This window comes from Copadichromis virginalis, linkage group LG6 (genome assembly GCF_057382275.1).
Source record: "Copadichromis virginalis isolate Kocher_CV1m ecotype Utaka linkage group LG6, C_Virginalis_male_GT1.1, whole genome shotgun sequence".
In the NCBI taxonomy this organism is placed as follows: Eukaryota; Metazoa; Chordata; class Actinopteri; order Cichliformes; family Cichlidae; genus Copadichromis; species Copadichromis virginalis.
In genome coordinates, this window is record NC_140623.1 from 38,849,499 (window position 1) to 38,877,386 (window position 27,888).

Here is a 27,888-nt window from a genome sequence, read left to right on the forward strand (position 1 = left end):
TCAATTCCACTTCCTGTCAGTTATGATCATAACGAATTACAGTAGTCCAGCCTAGAAGTAATAAATGCATGAACTAGTTTTTCAGCATCACTCTAAAACAGAATATTTCTAAATTTAGCGATGCTGTGCAAATGGAAGAAAACAGTCCTACATATTTGTTTAATATGTGCATTGAAACATATCCGTCTCTTGATGGCAACAGTTATAAAACAGTATGTAAGGACTGGAAAAAGTTACATCACAACTAAAACTTCCAGACGTGAAAGAAAACGATGAAGTTCTTGAGTTCTTTACCTATAATACCTTTAGGTACAATAAAGAGATGGTTACAGCTCCAACTATAAGCTTTAATAAAAATCAACGTGATTTAAGTGATGAACTGAGCCCAACATCAAATTATTATTAATCTATTATGAAAACAAGACCCACTGCTAGAGAAGATAAACTAAGCATTTGCAACCCAAATTGTGAGAAAGCAAAAAACAACAATAAAAAGCTTTGACAAGATTTATTTTGCTCTATAAATAAGGCAGATACACATAATCACTGGATTTGGCTTTGAAATTAAAATGTAAATTTTAAAAAGTCATGAATAATTCACAGATACAAATAACTTCATGAGCTTTACATATATCATCAAAAAATTCTCTTTTAATTCTCTTTATACCAAAAACATTGACACAAAACCTGAAACCATAACCCACTTAGACTTCCAAAATACAAGGAAAAAAAAACCCCTCAACATTAACGCATGTACTGTAGTACATCTGTAAATGTCACTTCACAATGCTTTGTCAATACAAGATGTGTACCTGTGAGCAGAAAGAGCAGTCCAACTCTGGGCCTAATTAAAGGACATTGGTTAAGATTAGAAACAAAGTTAACGAGCTTTTTTTTCTTTTTTCCCCCAGAAGGGTGCACATTCTTGGCAATAGGTTTATGAACCAGTCTGTACCTTAGCTTCACTGAAGTGTCCTTCTACATACAGCGTGGAGGTTAAAGTCGTTTTAAAGCACTGTCACATATCTTAATTAAAACTGTTAAGTGCATCGATAAATAAGCCACTCAGCTCTCCGTAAGCCCGATTATCGAATAGGACATGTCTAAAATGATATGCAAGGAGAGCTACTGTTTATCATAAGAAAACCTTCATTAGTATTTGTGCAATAATTTGCATATCCCAGTCAAATGTTTGCCGGGAGAAAAGACGTTTCCATTCAAAAACAACTGAAGCCACAAACACCCGTACGTACATTCAGCAGACGTGTTACAGGGCTCTTACTTCTCAGACATACACTTATAGTCTCTATCATTTTAAATTCTATGTAGCATTTCTAACATTGCACTTATTTGTTGCGTACTTGTCATAAGCATTAAATTTACGCTGTGAACGACAGTTCCTACATGACGCATGTTTGCTCTTGAGCATTTCTTCCATGTTAACACGGATAATGGCATCAGTGGCATTAATAAAAAAAACAAGGAAAAAGAAAAAAAAAAAGAACAGGGTTTGGCAAGTGAACGGGGTGTTCAAGATCTGGTCACAGCACAAATCAATACTGTAAGTTAACACCTGATTAAAAGTCGCTGACACAAAGCCACTTAAAGGTTTAATCTTTTTCGGTAAATAAACATCAAGTATCTGATTTATTTCGCCTGTTTCTCTAGAAAAATCTACATACATCACGCTGTGAGCACCACTTGCTCAGTCTCTAAACTAAAAAGGCCTACCATGCGCCGTCTCACTGTCTCATCACGTGCAGGCTGTAAGGTATGTGGTGAATGCTTTCACATTGACATGTTCATAGCACATTATATACTTATATGTTCTCCTCTTATTAGCTTAACCCCCTCCCGGTTTTGAGCCAAACGTGACTCCCTTCATATGTCCATCCTTAAACTCTAAAAGACAAATCAATCTATCCTCTGATAAATACCACTTAAGGGAGCAGCAAGCAACAGTTTGTTTGTCATTAGTGTTTATTTGGTCGACTCTACCTTGTTCTTGTAGAATTCATAGTCTATTCTATGGGAATGTGTTCGTGTTACAGTAGCGTCAGACCTATCGACTTTGGCTCCGGTTTCCATTCTAAGACCCTGTAATAGTTAGGAAATACTGTAAACAATCATCATGGCTGGCTGGTGCTCTCCCTCTCTGGCTGGGAAGGCTCTGGGTCCACTGGGGGGCCAACTAAAGGGCCACCAGCTGTGCGTGGGTCCATGGCAGAATGCATGATCGGCAGCCACACGTCATCCATGTTTGGCATTACAAGGATTTTCTAAAAGATGGAGAGATAATGGACAGGCAGTATTTAATATGCTTGATTCAGCGTGAAACCTAAAGTGAAGTGGTTAATTTGCCCAGTTTATTAATAAAATGCACTCATGTTCCTAGTGCATTAATTGACTAGACTGAAAATGGGTGGAAAATTTGAATAATTTCTAGGGATTTCTGTGTGTCTTGGGTCTGAGTGAAACATCTCCATTGGTAGGTGTTCAGGAAGCATCCTAGTCAGATGCTTGAACCTACTCAACTGAATCCCTTTGATGTGAAGTAGCAGCAGCTCCCTAACTAACATGCCAGATGAGTAAAAACTGCCAAAAAGGTAATTAAGGAGCTGAAATGTTGACTGTGTAACAATCTACAGCTAATGATGTTAACACTTGTTTTTAACCTTCACTCCATTACAAAAGTGCATGCACCCAAAAATGTGTCTCAAGTAGAGCAGGGCGATATGGCCAAAAATATTTATCACGATATATATTTGAAAATTTGCGATAACGATATAACCGACGATATAATTGATGCGAGACAAAATACAACTCCACAACATTACTAGCGCAAAAAGACAACCTTCCATTTATTTTCACTTAAACAAGAAGCTGGTTTTTATGTACATTAAAGCTTTATAAAAATGTAACAGTGCAAATGCAAATTCCTTGCTGAAAGTTTAACCAAAAGGCATTTCCAGTAGAAATGGGCTGACATATCCTGAGCATAACCATATATAATATCCACTGAAGTTAAAAATAGGTGCTTTGCAACATTAAACTGCAGTGTGCAGTACGCATTTTTCGGACCATAAAATGCACGGGATTATAAGGCACATTAAGCGAAACAAAGCAGTCAGATAAATCAAACTTTGTTAAACTCATTCTTCTTGCTTCCTCCACTTCTGTACCATTGATTCATTAATGTTGAATTCTCTGGCAGCTGCTCTATTCCCATGTTGTTGCAGTATATTAATGACTAACCTCGTATTGTGGATGGATTATCTCAGTTGTTCTCCTGACTGAAGTTTGGTCCGTTTACAGCATCCTGCCATGCGATTGCATTTGTCTCTAACCATGAAGAACCTTCACGTTAACTTTTATAAGTGGAAAAGTGTTAGTGTTCGTCCTCCAGCTTCACTGTTTATGTTATGCTAACATAGCTGTATCGCTAGCGATCACGTAGCACATCATTATATACCAGCTAGCCCAACTTCAGTAACCCTACAAACATCACTGCTGTTTAGTTTCCTGTCTTCATTTATGTTGGAAGTGATAGCAGAGCTGTACGTTTGATTTTTTTCAGAAATCTCTCAGTCAGAACATGCAATATCATGCTTAGGTAACTAGCGAAACTAGCGAGCTAACTTCCGCTAGCTTCCTGCTAACTTCTAACTCCGTTAAATGTAATAACTTTTGTTTTCATGGATGCCTGGAAGTTAAACTTTATAGTTACACCTGGTAAAGCAGCAATGCTGATCGTTTTATTAAAGATGAAAGAATTTAGACAGTTTTTAACTCTAAGTGATGCTGCAGTGTTGTTTGACCTGAAGCATACGGAGTTTAGGACCCAGATTACTCCCAGATTTAAGAGCATCTTAGTCCGACAAATATGACAATAACAACGGCCGCTTTGTTGTGTATCTGACGGACAAACACCAAACCAGTTCCACATCACGGAAGTTGCACCATTTTTACAAACCAATTCTGGTTCATCTGTTTCACTCAACAATCGGCCATGTGCGTATGAAAACAAAGGCACTGCGCATGCGCGTTTTACTCCCATTCTATCGCGATATTTCATTTTCCTATCGTTGCCTAACATTATACCGGTATTACCGTGAACGGTATAATATGGCCCAGCCCTAGTCTCAAGTGCATCAAATCCTCTAAACACCATCTGCTGTTGTCATAATTGTGCGCATGGTTGAGGACTACAACTGCTGGCATCACTGCCTTGCTCTACACTTTACCCTACATACTAATATGCATACATAAATCCATACATAGACGAAGACCATAAGCACATCAGCAAAGTGTGTCTTTTTAGCTCTACCTTCTGTACGGAACCATAAATAAATGTTGCTGTGCTCCGAAGTATGACTGTGTCAGTGACTTACAAAAATTAAAGAGAAATGTTGTGTTTACGATACCTCGAATTCCTGCTTCAGTTTTTTCTCTATCCAGTCTGTGACATGAGCCAGAGTGACTTCTCTTTCTCCCAGTTTAGGTCGTGCCTTCAGTTCCAGGTGAGGTGGTGTCCTGAAGCCATACCTGCACCAGAAAACAATCAACACCCTCACCATCACGGCTAACGACTGACATATGGCCACCACTAGAGGGCAGTAAGAGACTGTATAAAGAAATACACATTTATTTAGCTGAGTAATTCCACCAGTTCTGGGTATCCTCACAGTTTACTTAATAAACAAAGGTAGTTGGATTTAAGTTTAGGGTAAAGGTATCTGGAGTCTAAAAAACTGTTTACAACAAACGTGTTGTTGTCATTCTGGTAAACCTGCACCTTCACTCTGTGCATTCCACAGGTTACACAGCAGGACAAGACTTTCTTCACATACCATATCCTGTCAGTAGGAGGAGGGGGAATGTTGACTGCCAGTGTTCCTTGGAGCTCCTGCACCTCCACCGTGAGCAGCAGCGGTGTGTTGGACACTTCTTCCATTTTCTTTTTGATGAACTCCGTCTCTGTGGCCTTCTGGAAGTATTTGGACTTTGTGATCTTGTCCACAAAGCGCATGATCTTGCTCGATTTATGTCCTCCAACAAAGCTGTATTTATTAAAAGGAAGATTTGGGTTAAACAATGCAAACTTTCCTGTAATCCAATAATTCTATTTTTTCATTTTGATTTCTTCTATTATTTAGTTTTATTAGTGAAATAAATACAGATGTGACAGGTGAAATTATTTTAGAATTAGTGATCAGAAATGAATTACACATACATTTTTTTTAGACAGTCCCAGTTCCAATTAAATTTAACCAGTACTTTTGTAACCTGAAGTAATCATAACACTCATTTCCTGTTTACATTTACAGTCCTTTGATTACAAAAAGCACGCCCCTTTACACTCACCCCTCCGCTCCAGTCAAATCATTGGAAACATCTGAGGAGTCTTCCTCATCTGATGAACCTGCGCTGGATGACTCTTCATCACTGTCAGCCAAGCAGTAAGTTCGTGGCCTGTATCTAGAAACACATGAACAAATAAATGAGGATTGTAATGTGCTGGCTTCTATGCATTTATTAACAAATGCAAACGGTTTTGCTTTGTGTTTTTTATCGTTTTTAATATGCCATCTATGATTACTCACATGCACACATGCTTATAACGCTGTTTTAATAAACAACTTAGTAAGTTACTAAAAAAGAAAAGAAAAACAAAGCTTCACGAGAATTATTTTCACAATTTTTCAGGTGGTGTACACCTTGTTTCCTCATGAGACCTTGAAAAAAAAAAAAAAAGCCCCCTTTCCCATTATTTTTGGGAATCCCCAAACATTCATATTGTAGACCAGTGGTTTTAATTTGCACCTTTTACACCAAAAAGCAATGGAAGAATTGACAGGACACCTGTATCCGTATCTGTCATGTGACATGTTCTCAGTTCTTCTTTTGATTGTACTGTGAGACAGAGGAATTTTTGACAGCCGACTTTGGTTCAGGCCCAGTGGTCTAATCACTTTCAGACGCGATGTTTAGTTTCCAAATGCCTCTTTGGCATGCTTAGCAGAATGGCCAATGTCTCCTGACAGTTGCTGAAATCCCCGAGCTGACTGAAGCCAGAAGATAGAAAGATTATTATTTTTTCTCTTGTCTTTAGACGGTGGGTTATCTGTATGGTTAGCTGACGTTTGCTCAACACAAGAAAAGTGATCCTTTGACAGGAGTGACTGGATGAGAAATGGATGGATGGCACAGATGACTGTCAATACATGACCTTATCCTTATTTAATGTCAGAAAATCAATGCTGTCAGATACTTTTTACTCTTTCAGAGCTTTCTAATAACTCTTGACAGTAGTACAGAGTGTCACAACATACCAGGACTTGAAAAAAGTGGAATCTGTGCCTCCTGATCTGTATTTACATTAACATACTAACATGTTACTGCTCTGTAGTGCAAAGACGTAATCCGAGGGATGAAAATGGAGAGAGATGAAGTAAAAGCTAATGAGATTATAGCTGGTATTAGGAAATGACGACTCCCAAACTAAAGAAACTGTAACTGGAAAATGAAAGCTGATGCTGATTAAAGCACTCACCGAGGGAAGAAATGCATCCGATTAACAACCCCATATAGGCAGAATCCAAAGTTAACAGCAGGGAAAAAGAGGGGGGGGGGGGAGGTATAGGAGACAGAAAAGACAAAACACTGAGAGAAACAGGTGAGGTACCGGACAGTGTACTAGATACTAAAGACCACACGCGTTGTTTAAGTCCCAGGAGAACCCCCCCCACCCCCCACAAAACTCTGCATTAAATCCAACAAAGGCTGTTCCAACAGGTGCACACAGTATTGTGGTGGAGATCGACTGTCTTACCCATCTTTGCCAAATTCGCCAGGGCGCAGGCTTTCTCCCTCCTTGCCCAGGCGAATGAGGTTCATCTTGGTTTCCAGGGTCATCAGGAAGGAGCCACTGTAGGTCATCTCTAGGTCAAACCACAGACCTGAGGGGGGAAAAAAAAAAAAAAAAAAAAAAAAAAGATTACTAGGAAAAAAAAAAGTAAGATATGAAACTGCAAAATGTAAGATTAGCAGATCACTGTTATATTGTAAAAAAATGGCTTCCCAATCTGAGTCTATTAGTGACAGTGGAAAGAAACATAATTACTAATTTTGAAGCTAAAACATTGAGAATCTTCCATTTCACAGTCATCCTCACCACCTCTCGTCTCAGACTTACTCTCACTATTCTCATAAAGCTGTGCTGCTCTTTCTGTGGCACCTCTCATTCCCCTCCAAGCATCACTAAAGCAGGGAACCCAACTGATTTTATTTTCTTGATCTCTCTGCTTAGATGAGAAAGACACACTGAAGCACCCCGAGAAGGAAGGGAAAAACTGGAAGACATCCTTTAAACGTAGGCGGAACAGTTGGAGAGCACACAGCTTTTCCCTAAGCCTCTGTTTGATAACAGCAGGGAGATCTGGCTGCAAAAAACAGGGCTCTCCTTTCCCTCCTCTTTTCTTGTTACCTCTGTACTACCAAATTTGCTGTAATCTGATAGTAGAAACTTGTTAAAAATCTCCATAGAAAGCTTGGCTTGACTGGGGCAGGCTGTGTATGCCCCCCCCCCCCCCATGTTTCCCCATTTTTTTCCACCCCCAATTCTCTCCTTATAAAATAGTCACATGGTCTTTGTGTGCAAAGACTTACTATAAACTTGTTAGTGTGTTTCTCTTGGCACCACTAGAGGGCAGCAAAGTTTGAGAGATGAAGAACTGATGAACAGCAGTAGGGAGCCAAAAAGTCCACAACCTGGGTAGTTATTTAACAGCTTCGTGACAACAGCCCATCGAGAACAGGCTTTTAAATCTGAACAGGATGAATTAAGGGTCTAATCTGAAACCTTTTTCCCTACAGTGGGCTCAGGTGGGCGAGACAGCTATTGTGGGTCAACTTGTTCCCCATCAAACAAAAGTGATCTTTTTTTATCCTTGACGAAACATTTTTGGGATTGAAAAAAAAAAAAAGTGCAATATAATTTGCATGATATATGACCTTCATAGTCATCAGTTCTATACGTGAGGAAGATTCTTGACTAATGTGTTAGACCACACTGTCCAACATCATCATTAAAAACACCAAAAAATGAAATATCTTTTGAAAGAATAGTCTTTAATCCCTGCAACAGAGATACAGAGACTTGGAGAATCAATGTCCTGGAGCAGATAATGGCCCCACACCTTTACAAGTGTTCTAATAACTGGAATGTTGGTGGTTTGGTTCCTGGCTGCTCAAGTTTATGCCTTTGGCAAGATACTGACCCCTAAAGGTCCTGTAACATTGTGATGTAGGAGAATGCTCTTTTTGGTTGATGCTGGATCTGACTTTAGCACATTTAAAGCACTTTTTCTTATCACTGCAATGCAGATAACAATCAGTTATATCTCTCCTTTAAGGACTAAGTTGCAGATCTTGCACAGGTGCTCAGACGTTGGGATGGCTGACAGTTGTCTCCACATTAATGATGGGAAAACAGAAGTCCTTGTTTGTGCTCCCGACACTTTTGTGGTAGGTAAGGTAATGGAAACTTTGTATCCTTGGTGTGCCAAGTGAAGTTCCATTGTGTCATGCTGAACTGGAGCTTGATGATCATGCCTTTATATCCATCACATTTGGATTATTGCAATTCACTGTTAATTTGTCTTAACAAAGCTTCCCTAAGTTATTCAAAATGCCAGTGGGAGGTTTCTGACTAAATCTTCTAAGTACTTATGCGTCACACTGTTGCTAATTTGGCTGCAATGGATCCCCATTAGCTTCAGGGTTCACATTATGATCCTGGTTTTGACTGTTAGAGCCTCTGAAGTGCTATGATTGGTCAAAAGACCAAACATGCTGGGATGTTAATATAGGTTGTTACTTAACAAATCATCTGTAATACAGATATTTCGGCTTTGGATACTTGTTGTTGCTGTTTAAGTATTAGTACTATCAAAATGGAAAGGTTATGATGGAAACTTGTTCAGATATTAACAAGAGCTGACATGTGGGGAAAGTACACACAGGACTGAAACTGCATGCTTTGTTTTCACTGTTTTGCTGCCTTGATACCGTTGGTTTGTGTTAAATGACTAGATAATGCCATAAGTTTGCTGTGCCAGACAGAAACACAGAGTTAAAGCCGTTAAAGACAAAACCAAAAGTCGAGGGGGTGAAAAAAAAAGGACCTGGAACAAATGAAAGTACAGAAAGTACAGAGAGTTAGTAATGTCTGACAAAACAGCTGGTTAAAAATAGACAGGAAGTCAGAAAGACTGTGGGGCTGAAAGAACAGCTTCGATCAGCTGAGCCTACAGGGCATTGATGGGCCCACCAATTTGGAGAGGTGTGAGCTGAGGCAGGTTGGGTTAGGAGCACAGAGTTTTTGTAAGTCTGGACAAAGAAGATGACCTCGGTGCAAGCAGCTGGATCAGAGCAGTGCTTCCCTAATTAGGGTGAAGCCCCACCAAACAAACTGCAAAGAAATACCTTCACATATACAGGGAGGGTACTTGTTTTCTTGTGTCCATCAGAAACTGACATTAAGAGAAAAAAAAAAAAAAAAGCATGTAACAACAAACATGCATGAATACAAATGTGCAGGCACGTAGATACAATTGCTTGCCAAGACATGCACACATGCACAGCTGAAAAGATTCATCGATCCATTGCACTCAGCAGGATTGTTACAGGAAGGAGCGGCATGAGACGAGATAAAGGAGGACCTGAGCTGCCTGAAGGATTCAGCCCCTACAACACCAGTGGAAATTTCCAAAGGAAACCTAAACTGACCATTTTGATTGCAAGTTTCCTAAAACCTGAAATACCTGGCATAAAAATAAGATAAAACACTTGCCCCCGACCTCCAAGAAATATGGCTAAAACAAAAATCAAAATCACAAATTTTAATTGAATGTAAGTGATATCTGTCAATTCACTTACTGTCTGTGATAAAGAAAAGAAACCTCTGGCAACCTTAGCTGTTTGGGGAGTAAGTGCGATAAAAACTGACAAAATATCAACATCATCAGTGAAAACGAGCTCCATGCGAACTGATTATGTTTAGAGAGACTTCTGATGGGTTTTTTGTCTGGAACTGAACCAAGAACTACTGTTGCCATCTCAGCTGGAGACACAATCAATTCCTGCCCTTATTATAGAGTTATGTGAGTGCTGCTGCAGTGATGAAAATGAAGCAGTGACTCATAGCGTTGGGATGAGAAAAGAGTGAGTAGAGGCACAAAGAGGAAGATGAAATGAAAGGGAAAGCAAGGGGAAGAGAAAACCAGGAAGAGAAATAGAAGATTGTGCATGCGAAACAGATGAAAAGAGAGATCAGTTACAGAATGTAGAATGACAAAGGTTACGTTGTACAAGCGAAAGGAAAGCTCAGTGCGCCTGCATTACTGAATAGTCACAGAAGTATTCATGTAAAAGCTGCTTGTGCTCTAGAACATGCATAGTTATGCAGAGCTAAGACCTCACATAGCTAAGCCTCGATTTATCTGGAGCACATAAAACCATAAAACCTGCTAAAGAGCCGTGAAGTACAACCTACCTGTATGGACTGTGCTGTATATGAGAACACAATTAAATTTCTTTAGACTTCTAAACAAAGCCTTACACTTTAAATAAGTTGTATTCTGTACAACAGTCTGTAACATGTCTGCTAAAGGGTTTTTTGTCGTTTTTGTTTTTTGCATGAATTAAATGTTACTGTACACCAGTTCCACTCATACATCCATACAGTTAGCCAAACTCAAGACAACAATACAGGAGCTCAGGGTTATGAGCTTTACTGAACCGACTCCTGCCCCTGCCTGACAGACTGAGTGAATAAACGGCTGTTACTGCCCAGTACAAAAATTTCTATTTTGCATGTTCTTGAATGGAGCAGTTTTTCTTTTTATAGGTGTTAGCAAAGACTTGTGTTATCTCCTTTGGGTTTTTTTTTTTTTTAAATTATAATTAGCAGCAACCACATCCAACCACAACCACAGAAGTTATACCAGGTAATGATGTGGCCCTAACTTTCATATGTTGCTGTTTCTACTGCTGCTATAAAATACTTTTAAAAAGACCTGTACTATACTACATATTATATCATTTCCTGCTCCAAATTTTTATTGTTGGACTCTAGCGCAGCAGTCAAAAATAATCCTTATTTATTTGTTCTGGGTCTTGTTGCAGCCCCTCGTTTTTGCCCTCGATCTGGGCCAACATTCTTCTGATTGGCTCGCCTCACAACTAGAAGGACTAAACAGCAGTCGTGCTTGGATATTCCAACTCACTTGAGGCAACTCTTGTGAACTGATGCAACAAAAATTTAAATAAAGATGAAAAAGCTGAGTCGTTCTAGTTTAACTAGTTCTTTTTTGTTGTCAGTGTGGACAGGGTTGCTTTCAGTAAAGTTAGCACAGCGATCGCCGGTGTTGTTGTTGTTTGGATGGAGAGCGCAGTCTCAGAATTGTGAACTTATTAGTCACAGCAAAAAGTCTGGGAAAGAGACCCACGGCCAGTCATGAGGCAAAATGTCATTTCTGAGTTTTTTTGTCCACCAAGCTTTAAAAATGACATTATCTAAAGTTTTGACAGTTTAAAGTCTGGAAGTCTGGACTGCAGAGGCGTCTGCCACCAAATATAAAAAGCAAAGTCATAGCAAAAAAATCTGAGTAGGAGTTTTTGTAGAAAGAAAGCTTTGACATATAGTGTCATGTTTGCTTATGAAAAACTTGTCTATGTGACCTAGAAAACTACAGTAAATAAAACTAGGCTACAGTCCGTTTGAGGTTAGTCACATTCATGTTTGACAAGAGATTACAGTGACATTTATAGTAGAGCTGATGTTCAGACAATATCAGCTATAGATAACAGCTACTCTAAGTGGTACAGAACTGTCTATATTTATAAATGGTCAAAAACGCTGAATATGTCTTAATTCAAGTTGTGTTTCCATAAGTGAGATTTCCAAAAGGGAGCAATTTTGCAAAAGTAAAGTTAAATTATTTTTCAGTTTGTACCATGGAGACATCTCCAGAACTAAGAAATGAAACCAGTGTTTGAGTGCCAAACCCTGCAGTTCCTTAAATGGCCACTAGAGGAAGACCCCGACAGCGAGACTCAATGGTAAAATGCCCAACAGATCACAGACATGTTCACAGCATGCTACAAAATATGATTTTGCTCACCAACAGTCAACTGTCATCCTATCATGGTTAGTGAAATTGCAATATCTAATCTGTATTTTGCTTAGCGCTAATTAGCACTGTATCTTGATAACAAAGCTCACCATTAGCCATTAAGTGTTAACAAACAAAAGAAAAATCCCCTGAAAGCTGGAACCCAGATCTGTGACAGCTTTATACAAGCAACACCAAACCACTTGTAACTTTATAGATAACAAAGATTAGAATTTTACCCCTTATCTTTGTTATCTCTACCATGGGCATAGCTATCTGACTATGAATGGCCTGTGTGGAGGTGCTGTGTTTTTAAAAACACGAGATACTCGAATGTTCTCCGTGGCAAATATTGCACAATAACTAGAGTCTTCTGAGAGAGAAAAAAAATAAAGTGCACAGAGCTCATGTTTGCCAGTGCATCTTTTAGTTGTTCACTGTGTGTGTGTGTGTGTAAGTGTATTATGGTTCCAAATTGATTTGTCTCTTGCCTCGATAGTTAATGCAGGGTTTAGATGCCCTGAGGATTCTGGGAGTGGTCGAGCCCATGTCCAGTTCTGTCAGGGTGAGCTCATTCATGAAGTAAGGCAACTGAAAGACACAAGCATACAATTTGGCTGAAGATACTCTCCGAGTATACTTAGTAAGCAATAACAAAACAACAAACAAAAAACCTTGACAACAGCAGATATAGAAGTTAGAGTATCATTTTTCAAAATCTAAATCAGTATCAAAATATTTTTCATGAAGTGAAATAGGTTTTGCCTGGGGGGGGACAGGATTAGAGTGAAACTGAGGGGCCAAGCAGCTTCTTCTACTGCACTAAACTGCATGTGGCGCTGTAGAGGGGGGTCAGGATCGAGACGGCTGGGAGGGGGTCTCCAACTTCTGTTTTGATTTCGACATATTCACACAAGCCAGTTTGCTGCATGGTGCAGCTGCAAGTTGTGGTTAGAGTGGGCGTCTAGTTCACGGAAGACGCTAGCCGGTAAACAACAATTGAACTTTCAAAATATGAGTGGATGGATGTTTGGAGGCGGGGAGGGTTTGAAAAAAAAAATACAAAAAAAATACAAAACAAAAACATGACTCGCAAAATATACCGAGGAGGCCTGCCCAATAAAGTCTACATGTGCAAAATGCTGGTTAAGGGATAGAATAAATGATGCAGTGCCTCTTTCTCTCTCCCTCTCCTTGTAAACCCGGTATGGAGCTTCTGCACTGCATCACACACACACACACACACACACACTGACATTTAGAGTTTGTTTGTCTCTTCTCTGTGTGTGGCCAGACACCTGTTATCAACAGGAAGCTGATCATGACTCCTTTTTCTCTTGTATGCCTGTCTCGGTCCTAAAGGGAAAAGGTTATGTGCTTTGTTCCACACACCCGTATTTTGCTGAGCTTCATCTGAATCTTCTTGGAGACCTGTTCAATCCAATAGGGCTCAGTCAGGAAGTCCCAGAAGAGCCGGCCTACAGTGGCATTCACCCAGGCAACCGAATCGTCCTCTTCTCCGTCGGGCTGCACCTGAGCCGATGTGGTGCTCTGAAGCTTAAAGACAGAGCAGATGAGTTACTGTAAACACCACATAAACCTTTTATCCCAAAAGGGATTCCAAAATATCACCCAATCCCCAAACAACACAACATATTGTGCCCCTCTTATTAGGAATACAAATAACTTTATTGATCTCAAAGGGGAATTCCTATGGGTACAATGTTGCAAGGATATGTGCAAATGTAAAATGTATTATTATATGTCACAGAATGATCTTTTTATTGCGTATAGTCACTGTTTAGTCCAACGAGGTTACACCGCAAATGAGACAACACCTCAAAAAGGAAATTAGAGAGAAATGTGTTACGAGTATGAATGTGAAATGAGTATGTGCTACCTTCTTATCAGCTCCAGGGCTGCTCTGTGGACTCTGAAGAACAGGGCTGGCAGCTGTAGGGCTGACTGCAGACTCTTTAGGCATTAAGGAACCCATGTAGACACTGTAGTCCAGCAGAGGCTTGGTTTTGGCACTGCCCACTGTTGTGGAAGAGACTGATGAGTCTTTTGACTTGGTCTGAGATGTCAGGGCTTCATCCAGACTGCTGCGGCTGCTGTTGCGACTGTGACAGCTCAAAGCTGTGGGTCACAGCAAAAGTAACAAAGAGTTGATGAATTCCTGCTATAAGAGCATAACTATATTGTAAGAATAAATGACTTCTGGCCCTTTTAGCCCTTACTCACCCTTCTTAAGTCCTACAACACTGGAACTTTTCTTCAAGCCCACCTTTAGCTTAGAGGCTGACAGAAACCGCTGGAACCACTCCTCCTTATCCCTGCCAGTCCTTCCAAATAGGTAGAGTGTCAGAATGGAAGAAGATGATGATGATGATGATCTCCGCTCTTGGAATGCCCCCGTTCCCTCTCCTCGCTCCCGTGTGCCCTCACTGGCCTCCATTCTTTCACCTTCTGCCTTTGACATGAAGTCATCCTGCCTGCCAAGTTCAATGCAGATAGGGTATTTTTTGTTCCAGACTCGCTTCCTGGCGAGACCCTGAGGCACGAGATACACCTGAGGGAAGAGTTTGGTTAACAAAAAAAGATAATAGCCAAACTGAAAAGTTTAACTTCTTTAAATTTCTTTTGGTAACAATTTCAAAATTTATAAAAGACTTATGATACATTAAAAAAAAAGTTAAGCTGGAAGAATGTATAAATTCTGTTCTAATGTATGCATGTAACTACTTACTTTGCTGTATGTAAGATCATAAATCTTCTGACTGATGTAGTTAACATCAGGTTTTGGTTCATTGTGCGAGGCACGGCGGGCGATGTTGTGGTTGGGTTTAGACAGTCGAATGATGGATCCCTCCAATCGGACAAAGACGGACTGCGTCAGTGTGGCATGATACGTCTCTGGGTCGTAGTTCTGTATCTCATTCATCCAACCCTGCAAAGATATACTGATTTTACGTGGAGTTGATTATGTTTAAGGAATGTGTTGCAAAATAGTTTTACTAGAAAAGCTATTGCTATCCTCACACACTGTATATTCTTTCCAGAATTCAAACAAGAAAAACCTTTTTGGAAGAGCCACAAACACAGAGACAAAATCAATCACTGTACCTGGAAAATGGAGTAAACTCTACACTTATGTAACATATTTCTACAGTGATTGAAAAGGTCACCCAAGTATCTCCATGAACCATGTGTTCTAACCACCAACTGAAAGTACAAAAGGCTTGTTGTATTCAAAGGCTTTTAAATTGATCTGGATATAGTTCTCCTAGGATCCTTCTCTACGTTTATTTGCTGCTTTTTTGCTTTGTTGTTGAGAAGAAAAAAAAAGATTTTAAATCGCACAGCTGTTGTAACTATGTACAAATCTTTCCTGAAGGAAAGAAAATGTGTTGATAAATGTAGATTATGTGATTTGAAGTTTGTCTGAAACAAGCCATGTTGGCTCCTCTCTGTTAAAAGCGTTTCACTGACCTTGTAGATATCTGGTTCCTTAATGTCCAACTTGGTCACATTGAGCAGCTTTCCATGCCGTCTAGGTCCCATGTTGTTCCCTCCAGAACGTTTTGGTCCTGCCAGCCACACAAAACCAATGGCTAAAAGGAATCCCAGCTCAATCCCAAGCAGCACTCCTCCAATATAACTAGGCAGAGGCAATATAAAACACCCATAGAGGAGTAGAGTAAGGATGATGAGAGTATAGTATGGAACACTAGGTAGGGGCTCAATATATTCAGATTCATCCTCGCTGCAGGGTTCAGTACTACCACTTAGTGGCACTTTAGTTAGACTACCGGTTCCAGTATTATCAGTTTTATCAACACTTTCACCTTCTGTGTCTGTAAAAGTCTCAAATTCCTCATTGGACAGAATGCAATAGTCCTCTTCTGCCTGCTTTGCTAGAGCAGACATGTAAAGCAAAGATGATTTGCTGGGACTTTTAGTGGCAAAGGCAGTGCTCAGCGGGGATTCTGCTGAAGCAGAGGCCTGTCTGCTCGGGCTTTCACCCTCCCATTCAGTTCCTTCTTCCTCCTTAATGCAGTAATTATTGTTAGTCTCCATTGGACTATTGATAGAACCAAGACTTGACAGTTCTGTGGCACTGGCAGAAAGTACCTTGGGCCGGTAAATGCTGCTTCCAACTAAGTTGCCACTCTTTTCATCCATGATCTTACTCAACAGCTGAAGCGGTTCAGAAATTGCCTCCGATAGACGACGCTTGGTGTCTTCGATTCGTGCCTCCACTTCTGAGACTTTGAAGAAGCTGCGGTTATCTGGTGATGTCAACGGTGAGGAGGGGGCAGTTTTAGAATCACTAGCTGATGACATGGCAGCAGATGATAACCGGGACTGAGCAAATTGCTTAAAGAGTTGCAGGTTAAGGCGGGATTCTGGAAGACGGTAGGATGCTGACGAAGAGGACAAATCCTGGGATGTGTCTGAAGACAAAGATTTAACGAGAGTCTTCATGAGATGCGTGTGCCTTAGTGATGGTGCGGGAATAGAGGAAACCCCATCACGTGACTCGGCATCAGAGGAGATGGACTTCGCTAGGCTTAGAAAAGGTTTGTCACTGGAGGGAAAGCTCAAAGATTTTGTAGGAGAGGAGTTTGAAGTTGAGGCTGAGGACAGAGTCTGAGTGGTAGAATTGATAGTGTGATGTCTTGAAGGGGAAGAAAGTCTGGATGTTTCAGGAATAACACCAGCTCCAGCTGCAGAGCCTGATGGCACCCCATCAAACATCTCCTCACTTGCTTCTAAGGCTGTCACGATATCTGAGTCATACATGGCAGCTGAGGGAGTGGAGACAGTTGTACAGTATAGCTCTTCTTCCTCCTCCTCTTCCTCCTTCCCAAGGGCTGAGAAGTGGATGGCAATGTTCTCCTTTGACAGAGGCCGCTGGACATGGAGCCTGGGTGTGAAGGCAGGTGGCTGTTTATCCGTGGAGTGAGTACTCTCTCCATGGCCAGGATGCCGGCTGGTCATCTCAATACTCCCACTGAAAAGAAGGTAGAGAGATTTCACTACACTACAGCAGGAACGGTCAGTCCATTAAACAGATAAATCAGCAAAGACTGTCTTGATACAAACGCTCATTAAGTATCAAGCTATTTTAGCTCTTCTTTCTTTAAGCACAGCTTCTTTAATTTGATTGACACTTAAACTCAAAAACAGAAGGCTTAAAAAGTGGGTGGGTGGAGAATCCATGCTTACAGTCAGAGCTGTCTGCATGAGATGACCATTTTAAAGATATGCAATATGACAATACAAATCTTCAAATCCATGCAAAAGCTATTTAAAAGGACATGCACAAACATAGGGGGTATTATTCCACAGTAGGAAGTCAGTAAGGGAGCACTTCCTTGTCAGTGCATCAGCAAATCCCACTGAGCAGTCTGAACACCAGCACAGATGGGGACTAAGAGCCGGGAGACTATGTGAACAACCAGTCAGTCCTGATCAAGCTTCTTGCGATCAGCATCGGAAGCATAGATATAGAAAATGTGCGTCTATATCTATTACTGTGTGGGTGCTCAAAGAAAAAGGAAAGAAAGAAAAGGTTTTTTACGGCTCAATCAGTTTATGTCAGACTTAAGAGGCAATCAGGCATCTTAAATTACCACCAAAACACATTTAGGGATTAGAACCCGACGTCTGACGCATTACCTGCTACCACTAACACTTCTTTCAAATACTTAGCAAATGACTCAGCAAAAATCAAGGAGCATCCTTAGAAGTAATCACTGCCAAAGTCTGATAGACTGAAGAAGCTTTTCCAAACAGTATATGTAACATGACTGACATTTTTAATGAAATATTCAATTTTATTAATGCAGCGCCAAATCACAACAACAGTCGCCTCAAGGCACTTTATATTGTAAGGTAGACACTACAATAATACATGCAGAGAAAAACCTAACAATCAAATGATCCCCTATGAGCAAGCACTTAGGCGACAGTGGGAAGGAGAAACTCCCTTTTAACAGGACGAAACCTCCGGCCGAACCAGGCTCAGGGAGGGGCGGGGCCATCTGCTGTGACCGGTTGGGAGAGAGAAGGAAGACAGAATAAAAGGTATGCTGTGGAAGAGAGCCATAACACAGGACTTCAAATTGACCCTATTTGGCTTTTTCTTATTTTCATATGTACCATTGTATTGGTGGTTGCTCATATCAAACAGTTTCAAATACTGAAGTCAGGGTATGTACAAGTAATCCTTTTGGACAAAAGGTTTATGCTTCAGAGTCTTTTCTTCCCTACTTTTAAACCTGCATGATATCCTATCCCTGATATCCCGAATTTGACTTTTGTAGACTTACAGGTTTGGTCTCCACCCATCGACTGTTCTAACCCTCCGTTTGTAAGGGCTAACCAATAAGAAGAAAGCTCGTTTGAAGGCAGAGGAGTCAAAATGGCTAATTTATGAGAGTAAATGAAACAAGGGTCTATACCGAGACTTCATATCTGGATGACCAAATTACCACTACCACCAATTCAGCCCTGAGATCCTCGCAGTTTTGCCTGTACTGGACAGAGAGAGCAGTGAAAATAGACAGGAAAGTGGGGAGAGAAGGGGAAGACACATAGCAAAGGGCAGTGGATCAGACTTGAACCCAAGATGCTGCAATGTGGCATATGGTCAAAAGCTCTCAAAGAAGGTGGAAACTCAGTGGAGGAGGGTCGTGTTCATCAAAGGACAGCTGGTGTTGAAACAGTGTTTTGATATGTAACCGAATAAGAATAAGTGAAACGATATTGGAGCTTACTTTGCTGGATTTTATATAGAATTTCTTTTTTTTTCCTAAAATGACCTTCCGAATACATGATCGGAATAAACTGAACAAAAACAAATAAGTATATGCAACTGCAGCATTGTATTGCCTTGCTACCAAATAGCCTACCAAGGGAAATTACCAGTTTAACTGTATTTGTCCTTGGAAGTTTCAGGATGGCAGCTTTATCGAAGTCATGGATCAATTTTCAGGTTTCCATATGTCAGAACTTATGGATTTAGGCCTAGTGTAACATAAAACAAGGTTGTTACAGTAAAAAGAATCCACTGTAGAGATGCTTTTTTTTTAAATTTTTATTACCAACACACTTCCTTGTTGCTATTCAACACTTTGTATGTGGCTTATGATAAAAGTCAAATGACAACACTGACACACAATTTGCAATTACTAACACTGTAACTAATGATTAAAAGTTGATACAGTGACTTGTCAGTCTAACTGCTGGCTCTTTGCTTACATCCTCTGGTAGTCAAAACAGAATTATGGTAATATCCTGTTGACATTTGGCACTGGCGTCCTTGTGCTTTGTCTGGATGACAGAGGTGGAATGAATGTTGGCTCACTCATTTACAGACTCAACTTGACCACTCATTGTGACATGGGTCACGAGTGAGCTTGTTACCCAGTCAGGCAGTCTGCCAGCCACCTCTGCCCCCAGTTAGACAGCCTTCAGTCAGCAGCAACACAATGAGGCCATTTCAGTGGACTGCCAGCTGGACATGAATTTCATTTTACCATACAAGACTCTAAGGACCTGGAAGTTTTTGCCAGCAACACATTAGGATTATTGATAGTGGGTAACTATGTACTTGTTTGGGTCAGATTTGAAAGCTGGTTCTATCTCCTAATTGAGCACTATGGAAATGCAACAAACAAACAGCTCAAAAAAAAAAAAAAAAGAAAAAAAAAAGTGGGCATGTGCTGTATATTTACATATTTATGATTGGCCTGTCCATCAGAGGCTGTATCTGTACACACAAACCATGGAGATTCCTGTTTGTCTTGCGTCTCCAGAGTTTTTCCTTGAGCCAATGTCCAGACTTGGTGGACAGAGAAGAATGAATAATGCCACTGATGCTGATAAAGCTAATCAGTGAAGCAAGCCAGCCTCATTAACCCTCATGTTTTGCACTCATTAAGGACATGTTCACAGTTCACTTCTTTGTAAAGCAAGCATACACTGGCAAGGAGAAAAGCTCCACAGAGCTATTGCATGCACTGAATGGCTATTCATAGCATTGCTTGTTTAGTGTTGTTAAAATGAACTGGAGAAAAATGACGTCACCTTAGTTCCTGTGCTGTAGCTTCATTCATATAATACCATACAAAAATCTGTACCAATAAAGTAAAATAAACCACACTAACATGAAAACAGACACAAAAATACATACAATAAAAATAAGATTTGTATCCTTATTTATGTAAAAATGTCACACAGTACTGACTATAATACTGAGAGGCAACTGACTGTAGTTTATAATCCTTGTCATAATCTTAACTATTAGTGTCATTTTTCTTATTTATTTGGATGCTGCAACAAGGAGCTTAATAAAGATAAGCCTACACTCTACAATAGTAAGCATAATTCCTTTAATGCATTATTTAAGATTCATCAGAAACTATTATCACAAATCAGTTAACCATTAAAAAGTGTATAAACAACTACTGTTTTTATACAGTTTTTGTGAAAATGGACAAAAAGATGTGAATAACTGCTGTGTTTATTCTATCATGAACTAACATTAAACTGACTGGTGAACTGAGGGAAATAAAGACACCTGAATAGGTGATGTGTCAGGCAGACCTAAATGATACAGTGTGGACAATAAGATGAAGAAAGTGAAATTATGGTGAATGAATATATTTTATAAGGGAATATAAACAAGCGCAGTTAAAACTCTGAGGGCTGCTATCAGACTACCTGACTTCTGACCACTGAGTTCAATGAAAGTTCACAACCAGAACTTTCACAATGTCAAAATAATAAATGTGGGAAGTCCCCAAGTGAAGCAGTAAATGCAGTCACATGATGAAAAAAAAAAAAATTGGTGCCATAAAATCTTTCTTCTTCTTTTTTGGGGTTAAATGGCATAACTAATTCATCAATGATCCAACATGTGTCATGGCCCGGGTGAGCACGGGGTTTTTCCACTCCGCTGGGTTCTACCTTCAGGCAGAGACTCCAATCAGCTTCCACACCTGGTTCCAATCAAGTCACCTGCATATAAGACCAGCATTCACAACAGACCTCTGCCAGATCTTCTGCTAACCCATGTCAGTGCTAGGCTGCGAACCCCTTGTGAGAACCCTCAACTACTGCTTTTCCCTCACCGTGTTTTTCTTTGTCATAGGACCCACCTGGCAGTCACGTTTCCCGAACTACTCTCATCTCCGCCTGGACGCTGGTTCTGTCATCTGGTTTCTTCTTCTCCACCATCGGACTACACCTGCCTGCCTCCCTGCCAAGTCCCTCACTCCACGCATATTCTGGATCCTCTCTGGACACTCCTCACCCGGAACCCCCTGGACACCCCTTCCTCGCATGACACTTTAAACCTGCAACGCGTAAGCCCTAACCTCCATAGCCTAATCCTGCAGCTGTGATTCACTGGACTGCCACTGACTACTTGTCTCTTCTCATTATAGTGACTGCGTACCTCCATCCAAGCCGCTGCCCCTTTTTTCCATCCGTGAAATCCAGCACCTAGCCATAGCACTCAGTTTCATGTTCACAGTTTGGCCTCACAGTTCACAGTTCATAGCATTTCATAATTCATAGCATTCATAGTCTCCTGTTGTGTAATTTCACTAGACACTTGTAAATAAAGCACTGTGTTCACGCCCGTTTGCCTCCCTCTGTGTCTGCATTTGAGTCCACACCCACAGCCGGGCCCTCTCGGCCGTAACAACATGAGGGCTATAAAAGCGAGAATATGCCTTTCCACATTATTTATACGCCATCATGCTTGAGGAACTTTAGTTCTCTTAATGGGGACAATTATCATAGTAGCATGACTCAGTGTGTCCAAGCACAGGACCGCCTCCAACATGACCTCACCAAAAACTTCAAATCCCGCTTCATCAGCATGTCTGGAACTGCTAATGTGACTGTAAGGAAGTGGAGAAACGCCTCCCTGGTACATGTCATGTGTCACTTACTTCACTTCTTTCTTACAACACATTCACAGTTCGATTTGCTAATTTGTTATACTCACAAGACTGTGGTTTTATCAGCTTTAGAATTTATTTTACAGCTAATAATTTAATACACTAACTTCTGGGTTTCCAGAAAGAAAAAGACTGTCCAACGTAAAGTATTACCCAGGTGAATCCAGAACAAAAGAAGTCATACTTGGCACTCGGGGAACAAAAATTATATTTCAACCGATATATACGTATTATAATCTTGTGAAGTGTGATTATTCCAAATAAAGATCAGCCAAAACAGAAGGAAAGAAAGTATAAAACCTTTTTAATGCCAAACACCCACTGTTTAAAGGTCACAGTGGATACCAACACAGTGGAAAACACTGGCTTATGGGTCTTCAAGTGCCTTAACTCTGTGTGTGTGTGTGTGTGTGTGTGTGTCTGTTACCTCGCTTTATGAGTTTATGATCTCAGCTGCTAGTTTTAAGTCTTACTGTGAACACTCTGATGTTACATTATAGTGACTATTAGGATCCACAAGAACAATAAAGCAGGATACGCTTTAGGGCAGTCCTACAAGTGTGCAATGTCTCTTGATCAGCTCTACACTTCTTACAAAACTAAACAATGTTTAATGACATGTACAGAGAGATAGCCACTAAAACATTACAGCACAAAAATAATAAATTAATAAAACTGACTAGTAGAATGTACAAGTATACAGAATTCTGTAGCTTTAGTGTGCTGCACAAAATCTGATTATTGTTCTCACTTCTACACACTGCAGGGTGTTTGTGTTTGTTGCAACGTCACCTTCACCCTATTTTTCCAGTGTGAATAAATAAATATTTAGCAAACAACAAACCATCAAGGAATGACTTGTGCATGAGTGACTAGGTTTTGAATTTTGACCTAAAGTTCCCTTTTTTCATTTTTCAGTCACTTCTTTAATTATGTGCCTGACACCCAAAATACGGTGGAAACACCCGTGACCCTCATGTTTTCTTCCCCCCGATGATCAGTATGATCCGGCACGTGATGGACATCATTTTCTCATACAATGTTTTCCCAAGACATGGTCACCTGTTCACTTTTCTCAAAACCACTAATTTGTAACTGAGTTATAATTAAATGTTCAATTTACGTTGATTAAGTAAATTGCCTCTATGGTATATGAGAAAAAAAACAAGACCGAAAATGATTTTTCTGAGCATTTGAGCCTAAAATAATCTTAAATTGGGCTAACAGCATTTCCACTGATTGCAGCTCAGTAACTTCACTACAAGAGTATTTTTGCAAGTCACCGTGCTTGATGCTCTCTGCCAGAACAGCACCACAAGCCAACCCCCTCAGAGAATCTCAAATGTCATGCTCCACTGTTTCAGATAATCAGCAGCATTAAGATGACGCTTGCTAAGGGATGGAGATGAAACTACAACGGCAAAACACACCAGTAGGAGGTATAATGAAATCCCAGAACACTTTCAAGTTGCCAGGGAAGGGATTAGAAGCAGTCCCGCTTTAAATCCAGCTGTTTATTTGCAGAGTTAATAGCTTTCCCAGTGCCGACACTCACGGCTAAGGAAAGTGTCACACCCCATAAACACTAATGTCAACATTGCAGAAACAATAAGTAATGGGTACAGACATCTAATAGCTGCACACAACATTTTATGCCTAATTTTTTGTGGCAGATAATAAAAACTAATGTTGAAGTGGGAGAAATGACTCAACTCATTTCTAGAGAATGGCTCCCTGTACCTCTATAAGCCTTCTCTCACCACAGCAATATGTGAAGGTGTAAGTCTGCTCAATAACTTGCCTTTACGGTTCTGATTCTTGTGCCCTGATTTTGTACATAATTCCACAGACAAAGCAGAAGAGCACACATCAAACAGAGCAGTATGGCACTGATGTGGCTCAAGTTAAAACAAAAGCTTTCGGAATATTGCAGTGTGAGTATAACAATAGAAAACTACTGAGGCACCGTGTCTTCTGCTAAGATCATACCTCATGTTTCTTAGACCAATATGTAGAAAAATCAGTTTAATCTTCATCAGCCTTCAATAAACACAAAATCAGACAGAATCAAATACCAGCCCCAACACATCTGGCATGGTATATAACTCATAGATGGCACTAAAAAAAAAAAAAAAAAAAAAAAAAATACTGGTCGTAGCAAGTGGTACCCCTAGGCCTCAAGGGCTGGTGTTCTGCAAGTTTTAGATGTGTGCTTGATCCAGCACAGCTGATGTAAATGGCTAAATTACCTCCTCAACATGTCTTGAAGTTCCCCAGAGGCCTGGTAATGAACCAATCATTTGACTCATCATTCGATGCTGACCCAGGGTGATATCTAAAACCTGCAGGACACTGGCCCTTGAGGCCTGGAGTTCCCCATCCCTGACCAAAGGTTTCAATTACAAAATCCTAAGTGACTTCCTTCTTCTTTATCGCATTCAAAAGATTTTATGGAAACTTGACCTCCGACCTTGACGTCTCTGAGATTTGAACTAGTCTGATATTTTTAGCAGACGCAGCTATGGCGTCGATTTGAAAGTCCTAAGTCACTTCATTCTCGAGCTCTCCCATTCACAAACCTTGGTTTTCAGGCTGCCCGCCCACTTGGCAGAGTGTTATCAACACTCCGTGAACCTTTTATGGGTCAGGGGTAAAAAAAAAAAAAAAAGCAGAAGCCACACACCAGTTAAAATAGTACAAGTAACAAATACTGAAGGATCATTATAAATTCAAGAGAAAAGAAAAACATGCCAAATTTATAACATTGCATTAGCATATATAAAACAGTAGCCCAGCAAATCCACATTGACATATCAAAAGTTTAAAACTTAAGGTGATGAAAGAAAAAGGCAAAAAGTCTACCTCGCCGCTCTGTCCTGGAAACTCATTAGTGATCAGCGACGTTACAATCCAAAATGTTTCAGTTGAAGAAACCTGTTACATGGTTCAGTGTCACTTTTAGAGTGACTGCTTTAAAAGAGGTTGGGGTCCAATGATCAGCTTGATTGTAATGTATAAGAAATACATTTCTTCATTTTGTATGAATATTTGAGTGATAGGCTGAGATTTTACTCAATTTCTGACACAGAAAAGGACAGCTGCAGAAACCACAGACTGTTCTTATCTGTGACTGTGCGGTCGTGTCAACAAGCTGAAGGTTACATGGGTATCCACACTGGGCTTTAGGTTTAACTTTCAATGACAAAATTGACATAATTCAGACTCTTAAAGGACGCCTAAATATTCACAGAAGCACATACTATCACATTGGTGTGGGAGGATCAGGAGGGCCTGCATTTGAATATAACCTGCATTTGAATATAACCTGCATTTGAATATAACCTGCATTTGTATAGCGCTTTACTTAGTCCCTAAGGACCCCAAAACGCTTTACACTACATTCAGTCATTCACCCATTCACACACACATTCACACACTGGTGATGGCAAGCTACATTGTAGCCACACCTGCCCTGGGGCGCACTGACAGAGGTGAGGCTGCTGGACACTAGCCCAACTTTATTCAGCAAAGCATCTCGAACAGTGGGTGGGTGGGGTTTCTGTGCACGTCTACCTGAGATGCACTAATCAGGGACATGTGCTGTCACTGACATCATACAGATTTGAGAGTAAAAACAAACCAATAAGTCTTTAAAATGGTGCGTTTGGAGCACTCTAAAGCCTGAGCTCTTGGTTTCCACAAACACCTTTTTGTTTCAAAACATTGGCTTGTTTAATATGGGCTTTTACAAAAGTTATTTCTCTAAAATGAGGCCATCTTTGTTTCCAAAGCACAAAAGTGGGGCATGGGAATAACAACACAAATAGCAAAAATCTTTCTCTAAACATCAACATGGAGTCATTCCAAGTGCTGGAGACAAACAATAGCAGCCCAACAAAACAGAAACTGTTCTGAAGAATGTTGAGGAACTGGTGCGACAGGCACGGACTGAAATGTTAGGCACTGGTATCACTGCAGGTACCAGCCCTCTCCGAGCACTCCTCGGCCAGCTAAAGCCACTGAAATCACACAACCAGCATAAAGCAATGAGAAAATACGATTATGCCATTGATATCTGAAGGTCAGTGTGCTCTTTTATCCTGCACAGTCGGGATAAACACAAACTACCAACTGTGATCATATTCTGCTCAGGCCTCACTCGTCACTGCTGTAAAACTGGTGATGAGCGAGGCTCCTTTAAATTCTAATGCTACAGTCGGAAAGGTGAACGAGCCTCACTCATTGGCCCTGATTAAAACCGAGAAATCAGTAGTGTGTGAAATATGACGTCCATAAATTATATCTGATTTCACCCTCTGCTAAACTCCTTCCAGGTGCAAAGTTTCTGATGCCACTTTATCAGAGAGTAAGTGCCATGCTTTGAAAATATATACCATAAACACTATAAAGGTTAGTATGACTGTGGTTGTGATTACTACTCATGCAGTGTGCAATCATAATGCATGATGAAACTGAAGAGGCAAGTTTCTGATCCCCAAATTAAAAGTATATTAACTACAGTTTTAATTTGGTTATTTATATATTCCATCAGACACTTGGGAATTTACATAGCACCTCTAAGTGACCCATTCACACAGAATTTGTGTGCACATTAAGGGCTTTAGTCATTTCACCATTAACCCAACATGCAAATCTGTAGAAACCACACATGTACAGGAAGAACAATGTTTGAAGCCTAAACCTTTTTTTTCTGAGGCAGTATTGCTAAGCAGTGCACATTTAATGTTAACTTATCCTGCACACCAGCTCCACAGGACGTCAGGTTTAGACTGGCTAATAAAAGGGTCCCATTTAAACAGTTTGTTTTACGATTATATTTTTAAGCAGGTAGAATCAAATGCTCCAAAGGTCTAAGCTTTATAACGACAGTATAATAAAACTTCAGTATATAGCGTCAATATATATCAGTTAAGCTGTGCACACAAGACTGCCAAGCTTTTAATATGTGAGTAACAACCTTTTATAACTACAGAAAGTACAACTAGCTTACATTTTCCCATCTTTCTTTGCAAATATGCAGGCATTTTTATGACAGTTGGCACGCAATAGTTTGGTGTTATGGATCAATAGAGTGAAAGAGCACGAAGACTCATGAAGAGCATGTGACGTTCCGTCTATCGAGACTAGGAAGTTAAAAAAAAGAAAGAAAAAAAAGCCTGTTTTCAGCAACAAACAGAGAGAAAGGCAAAGAACAAGGCCAACAGCAGGTTTTCAGAGCACAGTGACCCCGGCGTTACACAACCACATCTACCCAGACAAATCACTATTCTCATGATTCACAAACAAAGCACTTCAAATCCAATTTATACTTGCTCCTATGCATTTCAAACCCTGCCAGTTGTTCCTGCTAAATAATGCACTCCTCACTTAACTGCTTAAGCTCATCAACAAGCCCTCATTATTTTTTGAATGAGCTTCTTGGCAGCAGCGGTGACAAAACGGTAACAGATCCGCCTCTCTGCTCCAGTCACAGAGACTCGTTCAGCTACAGCCCCAACTCCCAGGAGACATGTCACCTTTTATTCTTTCAGAATAAACTAAACAACATTTGTGACCTACAGCACTTTAAGTAGTTTTAAAGCTTTTGCTGCTCTTAACCTTTTTTAGCTACTAAGCAATAGCCCTGAAGCAGCGAGTCACACAGGCAGTTCTTCCTGTAAAAAGCGAGACACTTATTAGAGTAGGAGGATTACCGTTTTATTGCTGAAGAA

The 27,888-nt window shown here is 40.3% G+C and overlaps 1 protein-coding gene across 3 annotated transcripts in view; it reads right to left on the minus strand.

Annotated features, from left to right (window-relative positions):
• Positions 1–493: 493 nt before the first annotated feature.
• LOC146708444 (testis-expressed protein 2-like) overlaps positions 494–27,888 on the minus strand; it is a 35,407-nt gene continuing 8,012 nt past the window's right edge. For 2 of the 3 annotated variants that reach the window (XM_085460332.1, XM_085460333.1), the window contains 11 exons: positions 15,669–17,193; positions 14,926–15,126; positions 14,421–14,748; positions 14,077–14,315; positions 13,569–13,733; positions 12,668–12,767; positions 6,833–6,959; positions 5,365–5,478; positions 4,851–5,060; positions 4,425–4,545; positions 494–2,279 (listed from right to left, as the gene is read on the minus strand). In XM_085460332.1, coding sequence (XP_085316458.1) covers positions 2,130–2,279; positions 4,425–4,545; positions 4,851–5,060; positions 5,365–5,478; positions 6,833–6,959; positions 12,668–12,767; positions 13,569–13,733; positions 14,077–14,315; positions 14,421–14,748; positions 14,926–15,126; positions 15,669–17,180 — 3,267 coding nt within the window. In that variant the 5' untranslated portion in view covers positions 17,181–17,193 and the 3' untranslated portion in view covers positions 494–2,129. The remainder of the gene's footprint in view (positions 2,280–4,424; positions 4,546–4,850; positions 5,061–5,364; positions 5,479–6,832; positions 6,960–12,667; positions 12,768–13,568; positions 13,734–14,076; positions 14,316–14,420; positions 14,749–14,925; positions 15,127–15,668; positions 17,194–27,888) is intronic. The other variant, XM_085460334.1, reaches the window with a different exon arrangement.